Source organism: Aulonocara sp. 'chitande type north' Nkhata Bay, linkage group LG2 (assembly GCF_057382095.1).
Source record: "Aulonocara sp. 'chitande type north' Nkhata Bay isolate Kocher_YH1m ecotype deep benthic linkage group LG2, A_spYH_male_GT1.1, whole genome shotgun sequence".
Taxonomy (NCBI): Eukaryota; Metazoa; Chordata; class Actinopteri; order Cichliformes; family Cichlidae; genus Aulonocara; species Aulonocara sp. 'chitande type north' Nkhata Bay.
In genome coordinates, this window is record NC_141345.1 from 9,055,951 (window position 1) to 9,078,604 (window position 22,654).

A 22,654-nucleotide genomic window follows, 5' to 3' on the forward strand; every position below is an offset into this window, starting at 1 on the left:
TTCCAGTGCTGGTCCTTTACTCCAGCCTGAAGCTCCACTCCTGCATCCTCTGGATGATTGTAACTCAAGTCCAGCACTTTCAGATGAGAGGGGTTGGAGTTCAGAGCTGAGGCCAGAGAAGCACAGCCATCTTTTGTGATCAAGCAGCCCGACAGCCTGCAGGCACACAAAATGGTGCAAGTCAAGCAATTTGAGGCTACTACAGGAATAGAGAGGTTACTGCATCACAAGACTAAGATATTGTTAAATTCTGTGGGATTAAGCAAATTACTATCGTTATTTTTTTCTTTACTTTTAATTCATACCAGATTACTGGTTTATCTTAAACCAGTAATCAGATAATACTGCTGTTCAATTAGAACACAATATTACAAAGTAGCACAATATCAAAACAAAAAGTACAAAAAAAATAGTAATTCTTTAGTTAATATATCACTGTAACTCAAAATGTAAAGACTGATTCTACAGGCTAATCCCAACCTGAGAGTTTCATATATATATATATATATATATATATATATATATATATATATATATATATATATATATATACACATATACATATATCTATATATATCTATATCTATATATCTATATCTATATATATATCTATATATATATATACATACATATATATTAGGGGTGCAACGATATTCGTATCGATATTGAACCGTTCGATACAGTGCTTTCGGTTCGGTACGCATATGTATCGAACAATACAAAATTTGTAATTTATTTTATCAACTTTCCTTCTGATGATGCTGTCTGTGTTGAGCGCTCAGTGAATCTGCGTTCGACTACTCCGCCTAGGCTGCACTGTCGAGCGCAGATCCACTGAGCGCTCAACACAGACAGCATCGTCAGAAGGAAGAGCGCAGGGCAAGCTAGCAAGACAGAAGTTAAGCTCTCCTTGCAACATGGACCTCTCTCACCCTCATTCAGATCTGGCGTTTGGAATTATTTTGGTTTTCACGTGACGTATGACCCTGAAGGTAAGCGAGTCATGGACTAAAGTAAAACAGTATGTTGGATGTGCTATGCAATGCTCAATTACATGGGTGGGAACTAGTGTGTTAGCGCAGTTAGCTTGTTAACGTGTTGGCCGTCTAGCCCCATGCACGGGGCGATCGGCGGTAGCTCGTTAACGGAGATTTGCCGTGTTGTGGCGTTAAGGTCATTTCAACGAGATTAACCTGAAAGTACTAGTGGGAACACAATGAATATGACTGCACATTTACATCATCCTAGTGCAAAGACAAGTGGAAGCAGACAAAAACAAGCAAGCATGCTACTAACTTTAGCCGAGTCATTTAGACAGCTGTTAGCACATGATTCTCCTTATATGTTTAATATGCTGCTGAGAATATAGCCCAGAAGAAGCGGATAGTATAGCTTTTATTTTGGAAAGAGACATTTCTCTGTAATAAACTCTCTTTTCCAAAGATGAGTGATTCCTCAATCAGATACAGGGCTCGCAATATCGCTAGCAATTATTTTCAGTCAGGTAGAGCTGGGCAATAGAACGATAACGATATGTATCGCGATATAACTTTTACTCGATAGAGAAATTAAGCTATCGCGATAGACCTCGCCGCTCTTGTCCTCTTAAAAAAAAAAAAAAAAAAAAAAAAGGTCAGCCGATCCAAATTCAGTAGCGCAGAGCCGAACCAATCACAGCCGCAGCGTCACGTCGCGTGACTTGTTACGTACAGCACAAGTGCCAAGCCGCACGTGTGTTTGTTTGGGAAGCAGCCAGCGGGTAATGGAGCCAGCGCATAATGGAGGAAATGAGTGTGCCGACTAGAAAAATCAACCGAGCGTGACCGAAGAGAAAACAGATGATGGTTCCAATGCCGGAGAGATTGTCGAACGGAAGAGCCATAGAAGTTCCGTAGTGTGAAGGTATTTCGGCTATTTCAAGTCTGACAAAAAACAGAGTAGCGCGCACTGTAAATTGTGCCGAAAGCAAGTCTGGAAATACAATAAACTGGTGCATGCGTCACACTGTGCGCCACGTTATTGTTTCGGTGAAATGAATTTCTACAATACTGTTACTGTTAATTCTACTCTCTGCAGTGTTTAAATGCTTACATATACACACAGTTACTGTCCCTCCACACATACGACTCGGTTCTGCTTCTATGCCCCAGCTTTGTTTACTTTTTCCCACCGAGGCTTCTAGACTTCTGATTGGCCAACATTTCTGCACGGTTAGGAATCTAGCGCCACCTGCTGCTTTGGCATGTTCATAGCAGCGTTTTCCTTCATTTCTGCCTTTATGTGTGGACGGGATTATTTTTCAAAACGAAAACGGAAAATCTCCGTTTTCAAAAACACCCGTGTACGTGTGGACGTAGCCTCAGTCTCTGACTGGAAGCGCTAATTCATCATTCGGCTTTTGTCAGACTAAAGTAACTGTTACAACTGTTTGAAAAGCTCAGCTATACAACAAGGAGAGATTGAGAATTTCCTTTTAGTTCTCAGTTTATTTGATATTGACAAAAGTTAGTCAGTTTTGTCTGTTCTTCTGTAAAACAAACTAAGATTTATTTTTAGAATTAATACTTTATTTCTAAGTGGAATTGACAATTTAGTCTGTTTCATTTGTTCTATTTTGAAACTTAAACGCTTTAGCGGCTGCCTTTTGTGTAGTTTGCAATATTTGCCTTTATTTAGCTGAAAAAGTCTCATGTTCCTTAAGTACATCTACCCTGTTGAACTTATTATGGGAAATAAATATTTAAAAACAAGCTGCTGATTATTTCACATTTTACTTGTGAGCAACGGCACATTTAAATCTTACAAATATAGTTATTTGGCTTATATCGTGATAGATATCGTTATCGCCTGAAATGAAAAAAACATATCGTGATATGAAAAAATCTCATATCGCCCAGCTCTACAGTCAGGCTACCAAAATCTATCTCTGCCCTGCCCGTCCGGCTATTGTAGGAAGGAAAAATATATGTCAATGCTTTTGCATTCTTTCAGAAATGTAGCTGGGTAATTATGTCATTGGCATCGGTGAGCCACTGTCAATATGTGACATATTGAAATCGCGTTTGAATTTGCGCTTGTTTTTTGCTTTCACTTTGCAATCGTGCGAACTGTGTATAGAGAGCGACAGCACTGATCTGTGAGTGATGATAATTTGTGCACCAATTCCTCTGACATCGTCTTATTAATCGTTAGCTTACTATGCAAACATGACAAGTGAAATCTCCCGCAGCAAGCTTAAACATGTGAGAGGTTGATCGCGCAGAGAATCGCTGAGCTTATGTGAGTGCGTGTGTAAAAGCAGCAGGATATATATTTTAGTTCTGCTGAGCCAAATAAGACAGGTCAGGGTGAAGAAGTTACAGCCAAAGAAAAGCTTACCACAAAACGGAGAAGTTATGACAAATCAGACTATAAGGCAAAAAGAGAGTGCAGCTTTATGGTTTCATGGACAAAAGAATTTCTGTGGCTACAATATGACGAGCTAAATAACCAGGGCTGCACATAAGTGGTCCGCAGGTGCGCATTCGCTGTCAAAATAAAAAACATGCACAAGGGTTAGGGTTAAATTTAAAAACTGTACTTTTGAGTTAAAATATATATTTATAATCTTAATAAATGACAAATTAAAAAGGCATAAACATTTTTTTGTATCGAAAAAATATCGAACTGTGACACCAAAGTATCGAACCGAACCGAACCGTGAATTTTGTGTATCGTTGTATCGTTGCACCCCTAAAGGGTCCTTTCAACGTAGCACTCTTAATTCTTATTCTCATGTATATATCTCATGTATATCTCATGCACATATCTTTCCACGTAGCACTTTTAATTCTTATCCCTACTTTTATTTTTTTCCATGTCTATTTAAGTGCTATTTATGACACTATGTTTGCACTGAAGCACCGCAGCAATTTCCTAATGTTGTAAACCTGCTCAACATTTGGCAATAAACCCCATTCTGATTCTGATATATATATATATATATATATATATATATATATATATATATATAATGTATATATATATATATATATATATATATATATATATATATAATGTATATATATATATATATATATATATATATATATATATATATAATGTATATATATAATATATATATATATATATAATGTATATATATAATATATATATATATATATGTATATATATAATATATATATATATATATATAATATATATATATATATATAATGTATATATATATATATATATATAATGTATATATATATATATATATATAATAAATAAATATATATATATATATATATATATATATATATATATATATATATATATATATATATATATATATATATATATATATAATGTATATATATAATATATATATATATATATATATATATATATATATATATATATATATATAAAAACACCCAGCACGCCCCTGCGGGCGGTTTATCCTTCGAGCTCGGGTCCTCTACCAGAGGCCTGGGAGCTTGAGGGTCCTGCGCAGTATCTTAGCTGTTCCCAGGACTGCGCTCTTCTGGACAGAGATCTCCGATGTTATTCCCGGGATCTGCTGGAGCCACTCGCCTAGCTTGGGAGTCACCGCACCTAGTGCTCCGATTACCACGGGGACCACCGTTACCTTCACCCTCCACATCCTCTCGAGCTCTTCTCTGAGCCCTTGGTATTTCTCCAGCTTCTCGTGTTCCTTCTTCCTGATATTGCTGTCATTCGGAACCGCTACATCGATCACTACGGCCGTCTTCTTCTGTTTATCTACCACCACTATGTCCGGTTGGTTAGCCACCACCATTTTGTCCGTCTGTATCTGGAAGTCCCACAGGATCTTAGCTCGGTCATTCTCCACCACCCTTGGGGGCATCTCCCATTTTGACCTCGGGACTTCCAGGTTATACTCGGCACAGATGTTCCTGTACACTATGCCGGCCACTTGGTTATGGCGTTCCATGTATGCCTTGCCTGCTAGCATCTTGCACCCTGCTGTTATGTGCTGGATTGTCTCTGGGGCATCTTTACACAGCCTGCACCTGGGGTCTTGCCTGGTGTGATAGACCCCAGCCTCTATGGATCTTGTGCTCAGAGCTTGTTCTTGTGCTGCCATGATTAGTGCCTCTGTGCTGTCTTTCAGTCCAGCTTTGTCCAGCCACTGGTAGGATTTCTGGATATCAGCCACCCCCTCTATCTGCCGGTGGTACATACCGTGCAGGGGCCTGTCCTTCCATGATGGTTCCTCGCATTCCTCCACTTTCTTGGGTTTCTGCTGCCTGAGGTATTCACTGAGCACGCTGTCAGTTGGGGCCATCTTCCCAATGTATTCTTGGATGTTCCTTGTCTCATCCTGGACTGTGGTGCTGACACTCACCAGTCCCCGGCCCCCTTCCTTCCGCTTAGCGTACAGCCTCAGGGTGCTGGACTTGGGGTGAAACCCTCCATGCATGGTAAGGAGCTTTCTTGTCTTTATGTCAGTGGCTTCTATCTCCTCCTTTGGCCAGCCTATTACCCCAGCAGGGTACCTGATCACGGGTTCCTCCAAGGTATGGAGGTCTATCTCCCCCACCACTTCCCCTGCCAGTGGCAGTCACCCTCAGACATTGGTGCATTGGTGGTTCTTTGTGTCCGGGGGTGGGCGTCCAGGTACACACCGGCTCACTCCTTGGTGGCTGCTTGTCGGGGCCTGGAGCCTGGGGCTTGCCCGTGCCACTTCGGGGGTGGGGTGCCCTCAGCCTGGGGCTCGGTCACTCTGGCACAGCTGGCTGCCGGCGGAGCTCACGGGCACGTCACTGCAATCCCCCCTGGCTTCTGCTCCGTGGCTGCTGAGTGACCCCTCATCTGGGGCTCTCCTCAGCTCTTTCTGGGATAGTGGCGCGGTTGCCCCTCTGTTGATCTTCCTTGGTCTCTTATGTTCTGAGGGCCTCTGGATGTCTGGAGTTTTGATTTCCTCCATACCTGCTTCATGCCCTGGAGGACGGAGCTGTGGCTCCCCACACCCTCTAGCAGATCATTACATGAAGGAACCTTTTAAATACAAGCGTGCTCATGCTCACAGGTGTACACATGGGTGCTCACACACACAAACTACACCCTTTGTGGCTCCTACCTCAAAGCACACTGTGCGCTGTCGATCTTACGTGCTGCACAATGATGTTTAATATTTACTGTTATAATCACATAGATCATCGTGATGTTGTTTATTATGTTGCTCTTTTTTTTCTTCTGCTTTTCTCTTTTTTCTTTCTCAACAGGTGATCCAGGTGATTGTTATATGTATTTTTTTGTCTGCTTATTTTGTTGGTTTTTGTTTTTTGCCCTTTATCCCCGTCCCTCTTCCCCGCTGTTTTTCTTTCCCTCTTTCTTTCTCCCCTTTCTTTTCCCCAGTCAAGTCTGTCCCGTATTTAGCAAGTGAAAATAAAATAAACAAAAGGTGAATCAAATAGACCATTACAGCAAGGCTGGGATGGTCCATTTGGCAAAGTAAATCCGTTGGGCATCTTTCTTTGCCTTTAGACAATAATTCTGATGGCAAAAGAGCCAAACGGGACAGGCAAAAAAAAAAAAGTCTCATCAAGTGTGATAAGTCCCAGCTGTGCTCTCCTCCCATTCCCTTGTTATCCCTCAGTGTATTTTAGCCCTGTCTTTCTCTCTGTCAGTGTTGCGTCGCCCCCTCATGCTGTGTGTGTTTCCCTCTGTGCTCCTAGTCTCTTGTCTCCAGGTTTCTTAGAGTTTAGTTTTAGTTTCAGCTTGTTTTTTTGCAAGTTTGTTTTTGGAGTTTTGTCCTATAATTGCAATAAAGCAATTGAATTTACAAAAAAAAAAAAAAGTGATTTAACTCACTTTTTTCTTTTTTAAAGAAACCTTTATTGCATTGAGATGTCAGTGTATTTATGCAAGTAGTCTTTTATTGCTAACAACAACTCAGCTTCAACCTGGGACATTATTTCTGTTTGCAATATTCAAATCCATACAAACACATTTATATTTGAGGTGAATTTCACAAAGTTTTAGTTTTTCTGGATTGAGCAGTTTGTGCCAGTGTTACGTTCCCCTGAGGGGTCTAGGCGGTGAGGGGAAAGTAACAAAAAGTGACCGGGTCAGAAAAAGGAGTCAAGGAGGCAAAAGGGTTAAATCAAAGAGTTTTATTAAAGTTCCCTTTCAAACTCAACTAAAAGAGACGGACAAGCCGCTATCACCATTTAAGAAAAACAAAACTCAGGCATTGGTCAATAAAGTAAAACGTAAGCCAAAAAGAAGGAGAGCAGCTCACTAGCTGCAAACCACAATAACACAGCTCACTAGCTGTAACCACTCACAAACACACACACAGCTCACTAGCTACAAACACCACAAACACGCACAGCTCACTAGCTGCAACGGCACTCTGGCCCAGAGCTCACCTTTCCCTGGGCTTAAATCTCCTTAATTACTGACGTGAGTCAGCTGTGTAAAAGGGAAAGGTGGCACCTCAGGTAGAAGAGGTAGTGTGACACGCCCACACAGGCACCTTCAGGAGGAGGCCCAGCTAAGGCCGTAACACCAGTGAACAACTGTTTGAAACTTGCTGGTGGCAAGGAAACCCACTTTGTGTTGAATACAAAACGACATACGTTCCAGAGTCGTCTGTTTCTAATACCAGTTGTGCTAACAAGACAGCACAAAGACAGAAGGTGTATTTCAAGAGTTGTTTTTTCCCCTCTAATACTAAATAAAATGATTTATACATATCTACAACACACCCTTCTATATCAATTATATAATACTGCATGTATACTATGTACATAAACTAGTGTTGTAAAATAAACGTTTAAAGTTTCATTTGGTCTTCAAAGTTTACGTTTTCGATTTTGTCTCATTTCAGAGAAAAAAAAAAGTGAAACTATAAAACATACACAGATGCTCCAAATATTCAAACAAAAAGTGAGAGTGAACATGAAAGACATCTATCTTTAAACAACCAGGCAGGTCAGAATTGTTCACATAAGACACTAAAGACACTCAGCAGTTACAGAATCACTGCAATAATGAGACACAATCTTTAAATTCTTAAGAAATCCCTCATGTAGACGTTAAACGTGATTCTGAGTCCATGAGAGCCTGCAGATTTGTCTGTGCATCTGCAGTTACACAGCTTATCTAACAGAAGGAGATACTTCTACCTGCACAGAACACAGACGCACTGAGGAACCACATGAATGGTGCCAGACTCCAAAGCCAGGATAAAGAGGTTCAGTGAATGTGGTGTTGAAGGTGTGGAGGTGGATCAGAGAGTCACTGGAGACATTGTAGAAGGACAGAGTGCCAGCAGGACAGTCCACATACACTGCTACTCGCTTAGGGCCACAGGAAGGGGACAAGGAGGATGAGGGGTGAATGACTGATATTCTCTGATTGTGATACACAGTGTAGCCGCGGGCATTAGAGCAGTCCAGACTCCAGGACTGAGGATTCTCTCCAAATCTGCAGTTTTTTCGTTCTCCTTTCCTTGCAATTCCTCTGTAACTTACTGATATGTCAACCTCACCTGTCCACTCCACCTCCCAGTAACACCGACCATGTAAAACATCTTTACACAGCAGCTGACACCAGTCAACAAATCTGTCAGCATGATCGGGATATATGAAGTTGTTTCTCGTATGTGTCACCTTCATGTTATTCATAGACAGTTTGAGATTTTTGTTTATTGTATTTGTGTTGACTGTAAGTTTAGAGAGATCTGTCAAGAAAAGAGACAATGCAGCTGGAGTTAATCTACCAGCTGTTCCTTTAACACTTCACAATATCAGTGATAATCTTAAGAGAATGACACCAAAATATAAAGACAGCTTAATATTTACTGTTTTATCTTTATGAATTAAAAAAACAAAACACTTACACTTCTTCAATCCTGGTTTCAACCACTCTGCTCCAGCAGGTTCCACCCTGAAATGACAAATATCAGCACCATATCTTTCAACATGCAAAAACAGAAATTACATCCAGTGTATCAACACCCATTGTGCTCAGTCATTAACAATAATGTCATCTCATCAACCTTAGGTTTTCCAGTTACCAGCATTGATCCTTTACTCCAGTCTGAAGCTCTACTCCTGCATCCTCTGGATGATTGTAACTCAAGTCCAGCACTTTCAGATGAGAGGTGTTGGAGTTCAGAGCTGAGGCCAGAGAAGCACAGCCATCCTTTGTGATCAAGCAGCCCGAAAGCCTGGAGGCACACAAAATGAGGCTGGATAAGCTACTAAAGCAACAAAACGCTGACGTACTGTGATCTATCATTTAATTAAGCTGATTATTATCATCACATTTTGTTTCTTTAATTATAATCCAGACCATTAACTTCAACCAATAATCAGGTGTCCCAATAGAAAACGTAATAAAAATAAATATTATAATATAACAATGTAAGCAGAGAAACAGTCATCTTAATTCACAGTGTAAATACTGATTGCAGAGGCTAATCTTAACCTGAGAGTTTCCAGTTTGCAGTGTTGACTTTCCAGTCCAGTGGACAGTGCCTTCACTCCTGTATCCTTCAGGTTGTTGTTATTCAGGTCCAGCTCTCTCAGACTCGATGACTGGCAGGAGAGAGCTGGAGAAAGAGCTTCACAGCTTTTTTCTGACAGGTTGCAGACACTCAGTCTGAAAAGACAATAATGAATAGGACACAATGATTGGTTTGAATAAACAAATAATCTAAAAATGAGCATAAAATCTTATCAACTACAGTGGTATGCAAAAGTTTGGGCACTCCTGATAATTTTCATGTTTTTCCTTCATAAATCATTGGTTGTTTGGATCAGCAATAGTGTGCAATAGTTACTTAAACTAAATTAGGCAGGTGCATAAATTTGGGCACCCCAACAGAAAAATTACATCAATATTTAGTAGATCCTCCTTTTGCAGAAATAATGCCTCCAAACACTTCTTATAGCTTCCAATGAGAGTCTGGATTCTGGTTGAAGGTATTTTGGACCTTTCATCTTTACAAAACATATCCAGTTCAGTCAGGTTTGATGGTTTCCGAGCATGGACAGTCACACCATAGATTTTCAATAATATTCAGGTCTGGGGACTGAGATGGCCATTCCAGAACATTGTACTTGTTCCTCTGCATGAATCCCTTAGTAGATTTTGAGCAGTGTTTAGGGTCTGGCGCAACATATTAGAAAACAAAATTGGCTTTTAAGTTATCTTACTGTCAAATCATACATTTTTATACAGATACTTTAAAAGTCTCAGATTATTTGTAAATAATAGGCTCAGATTATTTACAAACTCTACTGTACAATACATTTTTTCCCATAATTTTCTATGAGGGTCATAGTGATGTACAAATACAGGTAGATGTTTTGTTGAAATCACATCCCAGACAATTTACACAGGATCAAATTAGGTAAGGGTAAAGCACAGTAAGCTGAACTTTTCAGGGGACAGCACTAGTTCAGAATTCATACCTTGTGATTTAAAAGGCACTGAGAGAATTTTTAGATAATGTCTTGTATAAATAACTGAATTAAGAAAACCATGTACCCATAAATTGAATAAATATATTTGATTTATGCAAGCATGTATACTGTGGTTAAGTGCTCTATATGCCATTAGCAATCATGAAGTAACTCAAATGGCTCCAGATGGCCAAATATAAAAATGTTGGTACTTGTATCTGCTTTTAAAGGATCGATAAAGTTTTCTGCTGTGCCGTTTTACTCCCACAGCTAGTCCTCAAAGTCACAACATTCAATTTAATTCAGTTTTATTTATACAGCATCATATCACAACAACAGTGTTCTCAAGTCACTTTATATTGTAAGGCATCCCCCCTTCAATAAATCTGTGGCTATATGAAAATCTGTGGCAATGTCAGACTCCCCCTCCCCAATCAGACCAGGAGTGACATGTTTAGCCGTATGTTCTCCTTAAATTGCTGGCTGTCTGAGTGGTGTCCCAGAAACGATGTGGGCTTCATAGATAATTGGCAGACCTTCTGGAGGAAACCTGGTCTTGTTAGGAGAGACGGCATTAATCCCACTTTGGATGGAGCAGTTCTCATTTCTAGAAATATGGACAAATTTATTAAACCCCCCAAAATATGACTATCCAGAGTTGGGACCAGGAAGCAGAGTTGCAGTCTTACACGCCTCTCTGCAGCTTCTCTCCTCCTGTTACCCCCCTAAAACCCCATTTCCATTGAGACTGTGTCAGCTCCCAAACAGACGAAAAACTAAAAACCAGCAATAAACAACTTAAACATAAAAAAACAGTATCCACATCTGAAACAAAGAGTAAAACAGTGAAATGTGGATTATTAAATATTAGGTCTCTCTCCTCCAAGTCTCTGTTAGTACATGACTTAATAATTGATCAGCAAATCGATTTACTCTGCCTTACAGAAACCTGGTTGCAGCAGGATGATTATGTTAGTTTAAATGAATCAACACCCCCGAGTCATTCTAACTACCAGAAATCTCGAAGCACAGGCAGAGGGGGCGGTATGGCAGCAATTTTTCACACCAGCCTATCAATCAACGAAAGACTGAGACAGACTTTTAATTCATTTGAAAGCCTGATGCTTAGCCTTGTCCACCCCAGCTGTAAACCTCAGAAACCAGTCTTACTTGTTATCATCTATCATCCACCTGGACCTTACACAGAGTTTCTGTCTGATTTCTCAGACTTTTTATCTGATTTAGTGCTCAGCTCAGATAGCATAATTATTGTGGGTGATTTTAACAATCATGTAGATGCTAAAAGTGACAGCCTCAACATGGCATTTAATCTGTTATTAGACTCAATTGGCTTCTCTCAAAATGTAAAAGAACCCACCCACCACTTTAATCACACTCTAGATCTTGTTTTAACATATGGCATAGAAACTGAGCATTTAACAGTGTTTCCTGAAAACCCTCTCCTGTCTGATCATTTCCTGATAACATTTACATTTACAATAATTGATTACACAGCAGTGGAGAGTAGACTTTATCACAGTAGATGTCTTTCTGAAAGTGCTGTAACTAAGTTTAAGAATATAATCCACCTACAGTTATCATCTTCAATGCCCTGTACCAATACAGAGCAGAGCAGCTACCTGAACGCTACTCCAACAGAGGTCGATTATCTTGTTAATAATTTTACCTCCTCACTACGTACGACTCTGGATACTGTAGCTCCTGTGAAAACTAAGATCTCAAATCAGAAGTACCTGACTCTGTGGTATAGTTCCCAAACACGTAGCCTAAAGCAGATAACTCGTAAGCTAGAGAGGAAATGGCGTGTCACAAATGTAAAGGATCATCATTTAGCCTGGAGAAATAGTTTGTTGCTTTATATGAAAGCCCTCCGCAAAGCCAGAACATTTTACTATTCATCACTGATTGAAGAAAATAAGAACAACCCTAGGTTTCTCTTCAGCACTGTAGCCAGGCTGACAAAAAGTCAGAGCTCCAAAAACAAAAAGTTGAGCCAACCATCCCTTTAACATTAACTAGTAATGACTTCATGAACTTCTTCACAAATAAAATTTTTATCATTAGAGAAAAAATTACCAATAATCATCCCGCAGATGTAATATTATCTACAGCTACTCTTAGTACCATTGATGTTAAGTTAGACTATTTTTCTCCAATTGATCTTTCTGAGTTAACTTCAATAATTACTTCCTCCAAACCATCAACATGTCTTTTAGACCCCCATTCCTACAAAATTGCTCAAAGAAGTCCTGCCATTAATTAATTCTTCAATCCTAAATATGATCAACTCATCTCTAATAATCGGCTATGTACCACAGGCCTTCAAGCTGGCAGTAGTTAAACCCTTACTTAAAAAGCCATCTCTAGACCCAGCAGTCTTAGCTAATTATAGGCCAATCTCCAACCTTCCTTTCATATCAAAAATCCTCGAAAGAGTAGTTGTCAAACAGCTAACATCATCTGCAGAGGAATGGCTTATTTGAAGAGTTTCAATCAGGTTTCAGAGCTCATCACAGCACAGAAACAGCTTTAGTGAAGGTTACAAATGATCTTCTTATGGCCTCTGACACTGGACTCATCTCTCCGCTTGTCCTGCTAGACCTCAGCGCAGCGTTCGATACTGTTGAGCATAATATTCTATTAGCACGATTAGAGCACACTGTAGGTATTTCAGGTACTGCGCTGCAGTGGTTTGTATCATATCTATCTAATAGACTCCAATTTGTGCATGTAAATGGAGAGTCCTCTTCACACACTAAGGTCAGTTATGGAGTTCCACAGGGTTCAGTGCTAGGACCAATTCTGTTTACATTATACATGCTTCCCTTAGGCAGCATCATCAGAAGTCATAGCATACATTTTCACTGCTATGCTGATGACACCCAGCTCTATCTGTCCATGAAGTCAGATAACACACACCAATTAGTTAAACTGCGGGAATGTCTTAAAGACATAAAGACCTGGATGGCCGCTAACTTTCTGCTTCTTAATTCAGATAAAACTGAGGTCATTTTACTTGGCCCTGAAAATCTTAAAAATGTGATATCTAACCAGATTCTTACTCTAGATGGCATTACCTTGGCCTCCAGTAACACTGTGAGGAACCTTGGGGTCGTTTTTGACCAAGACATGTCCTTCAATACACATATTAAACAAATATGTAAGACTGCTTTCTTCCATTTGCACAACATCTCGAGAGTTAGAAATATCCTGTCTCAGGGTGATGCTGAAAAAATAGTTCATGCATTTATTACTTCTAGGCTGGACTACTGCAATTCATTATTATCAGGATGTCCAAAAAACTCCCTGAAAAGCCTTCAGTTAATCCAAAATGCTGCAGCAAGAGTACTGACAGGGACTAGAAAGAGAGAGCAGATTTCTCCTGTTTTGGCTTCCCTTCATTGGCTTCCTGTTAAATCCAGAATTGAATTCAAAATCCTGCTCCTCACATACAAGGTCTTAAATAATCAGGTCCCATCTTATCGTAATGACCTTGTAGTACCATATTACCCTATTAGAGCACTTTGCTCTCACACTGCAGGCTTACTTGTTGTTCCTAAAGTATTTAAAAGTAGAACGGGAGGGAGAGCCTTCAGTTTTCAGGCCCCTCTTCTGTGGAACCAGCTTCCAATTTGGATTCGGGAGACAGACACGATCTCTACTTTTAAGATTAGGCTTCAAACTTTCCTTTTTGCTAAAGCATATAGTTAGGGCTGGATCAGGTGACCCTGAATCCTCCCATAGTTATGCTGCAATAGACGTAGGCTGCTGGGGGATTCCCATGATGCACTGAGTTTTCCTTTCCAGTCACCTTTCTCACTCACTATGTGTTAATAGACCTCTCGGCATTGAATCATATCTGTTATTAACCTCTGTCTCTCTTCCACAGCATGTATTTCATTATGTCTTCCTTCTCTCACCCCAACCGGTGGCAGCAGATGACCCCGCCCCTCCCTAAGCCTGGTTCTGCTGGAGGTTTCTTCCTGTTAAAAGGGAGTTTTTCCTTTCCACTGTCGCCAGAGTGCTTGCTCATAGGGGGTCATATGATTGTTGGGTTTTTCCTCTGTATCTACTGTACAATATAAAGTGCCTTGAGGCGACTGCTGTTGTGATTTGGCGCTATATAAATAAAATTGAATTGAATATGTAAAGAGCAGAGTTTTTTGCACACACTGAAAATCCTCAAAAAGGAAACAAAGATACCAAAAAGAGAAAAATTAAAAATAATCATAAGAACTGACCTCAGAGTTTCTAACTTTCGTAACGAATGCTCTAGTCCATCTGACAACAGTTGTACTCCTGAGTCCCCTGGATTATTGTAGCTCAAGTCCAGTTCTTTCAAGTGGGTAAGGTTAGAGTTGAGAGCTGAGACAAGATACCTACAGCCATCCTCTGTAATCTGACAGCCTGACAGTCTGCCGAACAAGAAAACAACACAAGTCCAATTTATTTTCATTTTCTATTTTCAGTATCCCGAGCTGAAAAATTTGTAAAGGATGGTGCTTAGTTAGGGATGAAAGAGGGAGGACACATGACACTCATTGTGATTCCATAACCAGTTTTTTCACAGGTTAAAGATTGTTACATGTCTGATCTGACCATATCAGTTATTTATATTATTTATCCATACCTTAGAGTCTCCAGTTTCCAGTGTGGGCTCCCCAGTTCAACAGAAAGTGCTTTCACCCCAGAATTCTGCAGTGTGTTGTTACTCAGGTCTAGCTCAAGCAGACTAGAGACTGGGTTACTGAGAACTGAAGTCAGAGCTTCACAGCTTGTCTTTGAGAGGTTACAGTCAGTCAGTCTAAAAACAGAATGTGAAAAAACAAACAAACAGATTTTTAAATACTGAAACAAAAGAAATGCTGCTTTCCTGTTTTCAATAAATGTGTACCTGTCTGTGTACTTACATGGCTTTTTTGGAGGCTTTGATCACTGGCAGCAGCCTCAGAAGAGCCTCCTCCGAAGCAGAGTATTTCTTCAGGACAAACTCATCCAGATCATTTTCTGATGACAGTAAGATGAAGACCAGAGCTGACCACTGGGCAGTAGACAGTTTATCCACAGAGAGGGTTCTTGAACTCAGGGACTGTTGGATCTCCTCCACTAGAGAACGGTCATTCAGTTCATTGAGACAGTGGAACAGATTGATGCTTTTTTCTGCAGACAGATTCTCACTTATCTTCATCTTAATGTACTGGACTGTTTTTTGATTGGTTTCTGAACTGCTTTCTGTCTGTGTCTGCAGGCCTTTTAGAAGATCCTGATTTGACTGCAATGAAAGACCCAGGAGGAAGCGGAGGAACAAGTCCAGGTGTCCATTTGGACTCTGCAAAGCATTGTCCACAGCACGTTGGTAGAAGTCTGTTTTTACAATCTTATTTTTAGGCGTTTCAGATGTCTGAGATGCTGTTTGTTCCTCTGGTAGCACGCTGACTCCAGAGTTGATGAAGGCCAGATGGACATGAAGAGCAGCCAGAAACTCCTGAACGCTCAGATGGATGAAGCAGAACACTGGGTTCTGATATAGCCCCTTTTCCTCTTTAAAGATCTGTGTGAACACTCCTGAGCACACTGAGGCTGCTCTAATATCAATGCCACACTCCGTCAGGTCTGATTCATAAAAGATCAGGTTTCCTTTCTCTAGCTGGTCAAAAGCCAGTTTTCCCAGAGATTCAATCATCTTCTTGCTTTCTGGACCCCAGTGACAATCTGTCTCAGCACCACCATCATACTTGATCTTCCTTACTTTGGACTGAACCACCAGGAAATAGATGTACATCTCAGTCAGAGTCTTAGGTAATATTCCTCCCTCTCTGGTTTTCAACATATTCTCCAGAACAGTAGCAGTGATCCAGCAGAAGACTGGGATATGGCACATGATGTGGAGGCTTCGTGATGATTTGATGTGGGAGATGATCCTGCTGGCCTGTTCCTCATCTCTGAATCTCTTCCTGAAGTACTCCTCCTTCTGTTCATCGGTGAACCCTCTGACTTCTGTCACCATCTGAACAAACTCAGGAGGAATCTGACTGGCTGCTGCAGGCCGTGTGGTTATCCAGACATGAGCGGAGGGAAGCAGTTTCCCCCTGATGAGGTTTGTAAGAAGCACACCCACTGAGGCGGACTGTGTAATATCAGTTAGAGTTTCACTGCGGTGGAAGTCCAGAGGAAGTCGACACTCATCCAGACCATCCAAGATGAACACAACTTGGAAGTGTTCAAACCAGTAAATTCCTGCTTTTTTGGTTTCAGTAAAGAAGTGATGAACAAGTCCCACCAAGCTGAACTTTTTCTCTTTCAACACATTCAGCTCTCTGAATGTAAATGGAAATGTAAACTGGATGTCCTGGTTAGCTTGTTCTTCAGCCCAGTCTAGCGTAAACTTTTGAATTAAGACTGTTTTCCCAATGCCAGCCACTCCTTTTGTCAGCACTGTTCTGATTGGTTCATCTCTTCCAGGTGACTTTTTAAAGATGTCTTCTCGTCTGATTGTTGTTTCTGATCTGTCTGGCTTCCTGGATGCTGTTGCGAGCTGTCTGACCTCATGTTCATTATTGACTTCTGCAGTCCCTCCCTCTGTGATGTAGAGCTCAGTGTAGATCTGATTCAGAAGGGTTGGGTTTCCTGCTTTAGCGATCCCCTCAAACACACACTGGGACTTCTTCTTCAGATTACTTTTAAGTTTACGTTGACATTGTGGAGCAAAAAGTTCTAAATGGACAGAAATTGCATCAGTGAGCAAAAATCTACCAAATAAAAGCACAAACAAAGTTTACAGTTGTAACAGTACTGTATATGCCTTGTGAACAGTAGGTGCTGTTATTTTCCCATCTTGGGATAATAATGGCAGAAGAATTCAGAAGGTAGCAGAAATATAATGAAGTACAACAGAATATGCTGTTATGGTTCTTCTCTTGTTATCAATAAAAGAGTAAATGAACCAGTAATTTAAGAATTAAAGTAAAAAAAAAACGAATTTGAAAAAAAACCCCAAAAAAAACAGTGTAGTATAATTTCTTGTTCGTTTAGTGTTATTGGATACACTTAGAAGAGATTCTCATTTAATCTAAAATGTTCAGTTCCTATTTTGGGAATGAGAGTGTAACCTAGGTTATTTTCACATTTTTCCATAGCAACTGTGATTCAAGTCCAATGTGGTGGATGACACTTGAGCAACCTCTGCATGGTGTCATGTGACAAAACTCCTTAAAAAAAGATACTGAACATTTTATTGATCCTTGCAGGCAGCGCAATTTATAAGTGCAAGTAAATAAAGGACATTTCATATCCTTCTTTTTTAATGTGTTACTGTAACCAATTATAGACCACCTAATTTGAAGTCTAAATCTACTGAAACAAGGTACCAGCAGCAGCAGCGCAATAGTAGTGACACGTAAGCATAAATGTAGCTCAGGTAGTGTTTTCACTGGAAATTTCAGTATAAAACAACTGCTAAATACTTTATTTTAACAACACCTAAAGTAACTAAAACTGGTAATTCTTTAGGAACTGCACAATAATATCACATTATGAAACATATTTTACATAACAAGAAAGAGAAACTGTCAAAAAGTTAACAGAAGGAGAGGGAGAGAGAGCCTGAGCCCGAGGACGGCCATTGCAGGGACAACCGCAACCCCTACTCAGAGAAGAGCAGAGGAGAGCCCCGCAGGCTCCACCAGAGCAGTCTGAGCTCCAGGCACACAGACCCGAGACCCAAGTGCCATCCACCCCGCAGCAGGGGCCCAACAGTGCCAGGGGGCCCATGTCCCGCCAAGCAGTTTAATTTTATTTATACAGTGCCAAACACAACAGTAGTCACCTCAAGGCGCTTTATATTTTATACCAGGGGTGGGCAAATCCAGGCCTCGAGGGCTAGTGTCCTGCAGGTTTTAGATATCACCCTGGTTCAACCCACCTGAATTAAAGGATTAGTTCATTACTAGGCCTCTGGAGAACTACAAGACATGTTGAAGAGGTAATTTAGCCATTTGATTCAGCTGTGTTGGATCAAGGACACATCTAAAACCTGCAGGACACCGGCCCTCGAGGCCTGGAGTTGCCCACCCCTGTTTTATACTGTAAGGTAAAGACCCTACAATAATACAGAGAAAACTCCAACAATCAAACGGCCCCCTTGAGCAACAACTTGGTGACTGTAGGAAGGAAAAACTCACTTTTAACAGGAAGTAAACTAAAAACTGAGACCAGGTTCAGAGAGGGGCAGCCATAGTTAGAGAAAAAACTAAGACCACTCAGTGCATAGGAGGTCTCTGAATGGTCTGGATATGGACCACCAGTGACGCTGACCCCAGCCAAATCCAAAACCAGTGAAAAAAAAAACATCAGAAAGGATGAGGAGAGAAAAATGTCAGTTTCTCCACCTTTTGGGTGTTGCCTCATTGTTCCCCTTCTAGTACACCTGTTGTTATTTCTTGAACATCAAAGCAGTTGAAACAATCCCCAGAAGTTGAATTAACCTGTTCCTTTGTTATTTTTTGGGCAGCGTTGTTTCTTTGGTACTATATTGCTATTAGATGCTGACAGTTTGCAGACATGCCTGGGTTTGTCTCATGCACTAGGGAACTTAAATTGCATTGCTGTAGAAATTATATCATGATGCGACCCTTATATCACATACTAACTTATATTTACCATAGACAATATGATATTGCACAGCCCTATTTAAGAATTTCTACACTCACAAAAATCAGTTATTAGGTTTTTTTTTTTTGGGGGGGGGGGGGTTAGGACCAAAACTGCTAATGTGATGAGTGCTAATGTGCTAAGTGAGGAATTTTCTAAATAAAAGACAGAATCGGTATATGGTTCAGGAACTGAATTTTTAAATAATTGCACCCAAACAGATCAAATATAGTACAATGTGCAATTTCTGTCAACTGCTCATCCATGAAAACACTGATAAATGACTGCAATGATCTGTCACATTTACTGATCAGGCTCATTTTACTTACTGTTCTGCAGATAGTCAGCCATGCCGTTCTGTTCCATTTTCCTCAGGAAATGCAGGGCGAGCTTCACCAATGCCTCTCTGTTCTTGTGTTCTTCACCCTCGCCCCCCAGCAGCATCTCTTCCTCCATCTGACTCTCTGAGTTATCTGGAAACAACACCTTCTGGATCTTCTTCAGCTCATTTTTCACAAAAGTGATAATGTTGTCCTCCAGCAGCTTGAACAGGATATAACAATTAATGAAACCAGATTTAAATCATCACAATGACCATCAGACACAAGTGCAGCATGGAGATGACTGAGAATAAAACACATGTAAAAGAAGTTGTTGTACACACCATAAAGATAAAGACTGAGTCCGGATGTGATTGATGCTGCTGGGCAGGCTGATCACTTGGAGCCTCTGTACTTTCCTCGTCAAATCTGGAAGAATTGTGAAAAATTAGCTCCCATCATATCTGTTCACACAAAAACAACCACAAGGCAAAGGTCCATCTAGTAACATTTGGTCTCAAACAGTGAATGTGAGTGACTGTGAGCAGTGAGTGATGCTGAAGCTTTTAAGAATTAACAGGTTTCTGTAGCTTTCAGCATCCTCAGCTGGGTCTAGTCCTAACAGCTTGCACTAACTCCCCCTCCTTCACTGTAAACTTCTGAAGTTCTCTGAAGCAAGTCATCTACAACCTCCTACTGCTCCTCTTTAGGTTCTCCGACTGGTTATACTGGAAACTTCAACGTTTCACTAAGATGAGCGCTAGTATTCAGTTTTCACTATCATCCTGAAGTACTTACGCCTCGTTAACAGAGTCGAGTTCATCGCTGGAGTTATGAAGAACAGATTCATCGCACGTTGTGGGTGCTGATGAATCCGGTTCAGAAGATGCTGGTATCTGTTGTAACCTGAATAACAGCAGATAAGGTTAAATGAAGAAGAAAAGATGCCCCTTGGCTGCAGTGAGTGACAGATGTTATTGTAAACAGCTGATGTCTGGCTTGGTGGACAGATGTGCTACCACTACATCTCTATGTTCAGGTTTCTTTTAGTCACAACATTCTCAACCACATGCTTCGTCTCCTTGCAGCTCTGTAGAGACAAAAACAATGAATAATTAGTAAGATGTAATGCAACGACTTACTGTTTCACAAATAATCTTTGTAATAAATTCACGATCGCATCCATGATCCAGTTCTTTATGAAGGATAACCAGCTGCATATGGGCAAGAAAACACATAATTACAATGAACAGCATGAAGTTAATTAACTCCTGGTTAAAATGTTTTATTTGCTAAAGTCCAGTTAAATATTTCTGGTAGCTTTCCATCCTTACCCTTCATTAGCAGGCAGGTTCTGACTGTTCTCTGTATCTCGGCTAAAATCAATATATCGCTCATTTGAGCTGCTGCTCATCGTGGACACACAGACGGGTTCAGGTTTAGGAGATTTTTTTCTCCGATGTTTCCTGATAAAATATCGGTAAATGTATCAAAGGTCACACATTCAGCTTAACTGTAAAACATTTTAATAGAGAATAAATTGTTAAGTTTTAATGCTGACAACAACTCACTTTGTGTCTTGTGATCCTTGTTTGAAGTCAATATGTCGCTCATTGGACTGGTCGCTCATCATTGACACACAGCTGGGTCTGGGGAACAATAGGAAATGTATCAAAGGTCACAAATTCAGTTTAACTGTCACAGATTAAAATAATATAATAAATAAATACAGTGGTTTGAAAAGTATTTGCCTCCTTTTCTTTGTAAAATTTACATGTTTCTGGCACACACTTGACTGCAGTCTACGCTGCCAAGGGTGGCACAACCAGTTATTAGGTTTAGGAGAAAGTACTTTTTCCACAAAGGGCAGGTAGATTTGATAGATTTTTGGCCTAAATAAATTTAAATGAAAAACTGCATTTTGTATCTTCTCAGTTTGTTTTTGTCTAATATTAAGATTTGTGTGGCAAATATGCAAAAAAAAATTTTTTTAACATATATGTTACATGTCTCCAGACTGAGACAGAGTCCAGCCCGTCTCCAGGATGAGTTCCTGCCCCAAGTGGAGGAGTTCAAGTATCTCGGGGTCTTGTTCGCGAGTGATGGGAGAAGGGAGCCGGAGATCGACAGACGGATTGGGGCTGCAGCTGCAGTAATGCAGGGGCAGACCCAGGACACGCTGGAGAGATTATATCTCTCGGCTGGCCTGGGAACGCCTTGGTATTCCCCCGGATAAGCTGGAGGAGGTGGCTGGGGAGAGGGAGGTCTGGGCCTCTTTGCTTAGGCTGCTGCCCCCGCGACCCGGCCTCGGATAAAGCGGATGACGATGGATGGATGGATGGATGGATGGATGTTACATGTCTGACAACAACTCACCTTGTCTCCACTGGTGCTTGTTTGAAATCAATATATCGCTCATTTGAGCTGCTGCTCATCGTGGACACACACATGAGTTCAGGTTTAGGAGATTGTTTTCTCTGACGTATCCTGATAAAATATTGATAAATGTTTCAAAGGTCACATATTCAGCGTAACTGTTAAGTTTTAATGCTGACAAAAACTCACTTTGTTTCCTGTGCTCCTTGTTGGAAATCAATATAGCGCTCATTTGATTGGTCGCTCATCACGGACATACAGTTGGGTTCAGGTTCACGGTGGGCTGTGTGGGGTCTGTGCTGCTTCTCTGGGCTTCACACACACAGTTTTACATGTGAATAAAAATGATGGTGCAGTGATTTAAATGCAGAGCTGTAGCATGCAGAAGAGTCCCTGGCAGTAAAGAAAGTCATCTGACCTCTGAGCTTTGGTGATCTCGTCTCCACACAGAGTGGCTTTAGAGGGAGGAGGAAGCTCCACTTTGTTCTCACACAGCGACATCACAGAGTCAGCTGAAGCACAGAAACCTGCAGAAAAAAAAAAGATTTCTCCTCATTCTGAGTGTCACAAACTCACCGCTCTGAGTGAAGCAAATCAGAGTCAGAGCCCAGCAGTGAACCGTAGGCCTTACTCACCTCTACACGGAGACAATCATCTGCAGCTTCACAAAGACATAAAATGAAAGTAAATAATAACCAGGAAGCGATGACGTCACTGCAGGCTTGCTACGACTCTTCTTTTATTCTTTTAAACATGTAGGAGCAATACTGCCCCCTGCTAGGCTGGAGTGGGCAGGATAGGCAGGATTTTTAAATGGGCCAAGAAATTCATCCACAAAAA

At 40.7% G+C, this 22,654-nt stretch overlaps 1 protein-coding gene across 4 annotated transcripts; it reads right to left on the reverse strand.

Moving 5' to 3' along the window:
- Nucleotides 1–6: 6 nt before the first annotated feature.
- On the reverse strand, nt 7–22,523 carry LOC147337408 (NACHT, LRR and PYD domains-containing protein 3-like). 4 transcript variants are annotated; one of them, XM_086304815.1, is made up of 17 exons: nt 22,450–22,523; nt 22,233–22,341; nt 22,004–22,126; nt 21,815–21,925; nt 21,010–21,087; nt 20,773–20,904; nt 20,581–20,652; nt 20,237–20,344; nt 19,783–19,867; nt 19,448–19,661; nt 15,380–17,183; nt 15,100–15,273; nt 14,711–14,884; nt 9,469–9,642; nt 9,056–9,208; nt 8,879–8,925; nt 7–156 (listed from the first exon to the last, which is right to left on the reverse strand). In XM_086304815.1, the coding sequence occupies exons 2-17, from the start codon at nt 22,313–22,315 to the stop codon at nt 140–142; spliced, it is 3,549 nt and encodes a 1,182-aa protein (XP_086160941.1). In that variant the 5' UTR covers nt 22,316–22,341; nt 22,450–22,523; the 3' UTR covers nt 7–139. The 4 variants fall into 4 exon arrangements, 2 of the variants coding, with proteins under 2 accessions (XP_086160941.1, XP_086160934.1); XR_015130840.1 differs by having other exon boundaries at nt 137–156; nt 9,038–9,208; XM_086304808.1 differs by lacking the exon at nt 7–156 and adding an exon at nt 7,137–8,719.
- Nucleotides 22,524–22,654: the final 131 nt, after the last annotated feature.

Excerpts from the sequence above, each read along its gene's own strand:
- LOC147337408 (XM_086304808.1), bottom strand. The coding sequence starts at position 22,315 with ATGTCGCTGTGTGAGAACAAAGTGGAGCTTCCTCCTCCCTCTAAAGCC. Across the intron at positions 19,868-20,236 it reads CTCGACTCTGTTAACGAGGC|ATTTGACGAGGAAAGTACAG; the intron begins GTAAGTACTTCA and ends CAATTCTTCCAG. Across the intron at positions 14,885-15,099 it reads TGGAAACTGGAGACTCTAAG|ACTGTCAGGCTGTCAGATTA; the intron begins GTATGGATAAAT and ends CTTGTTCGGCAG.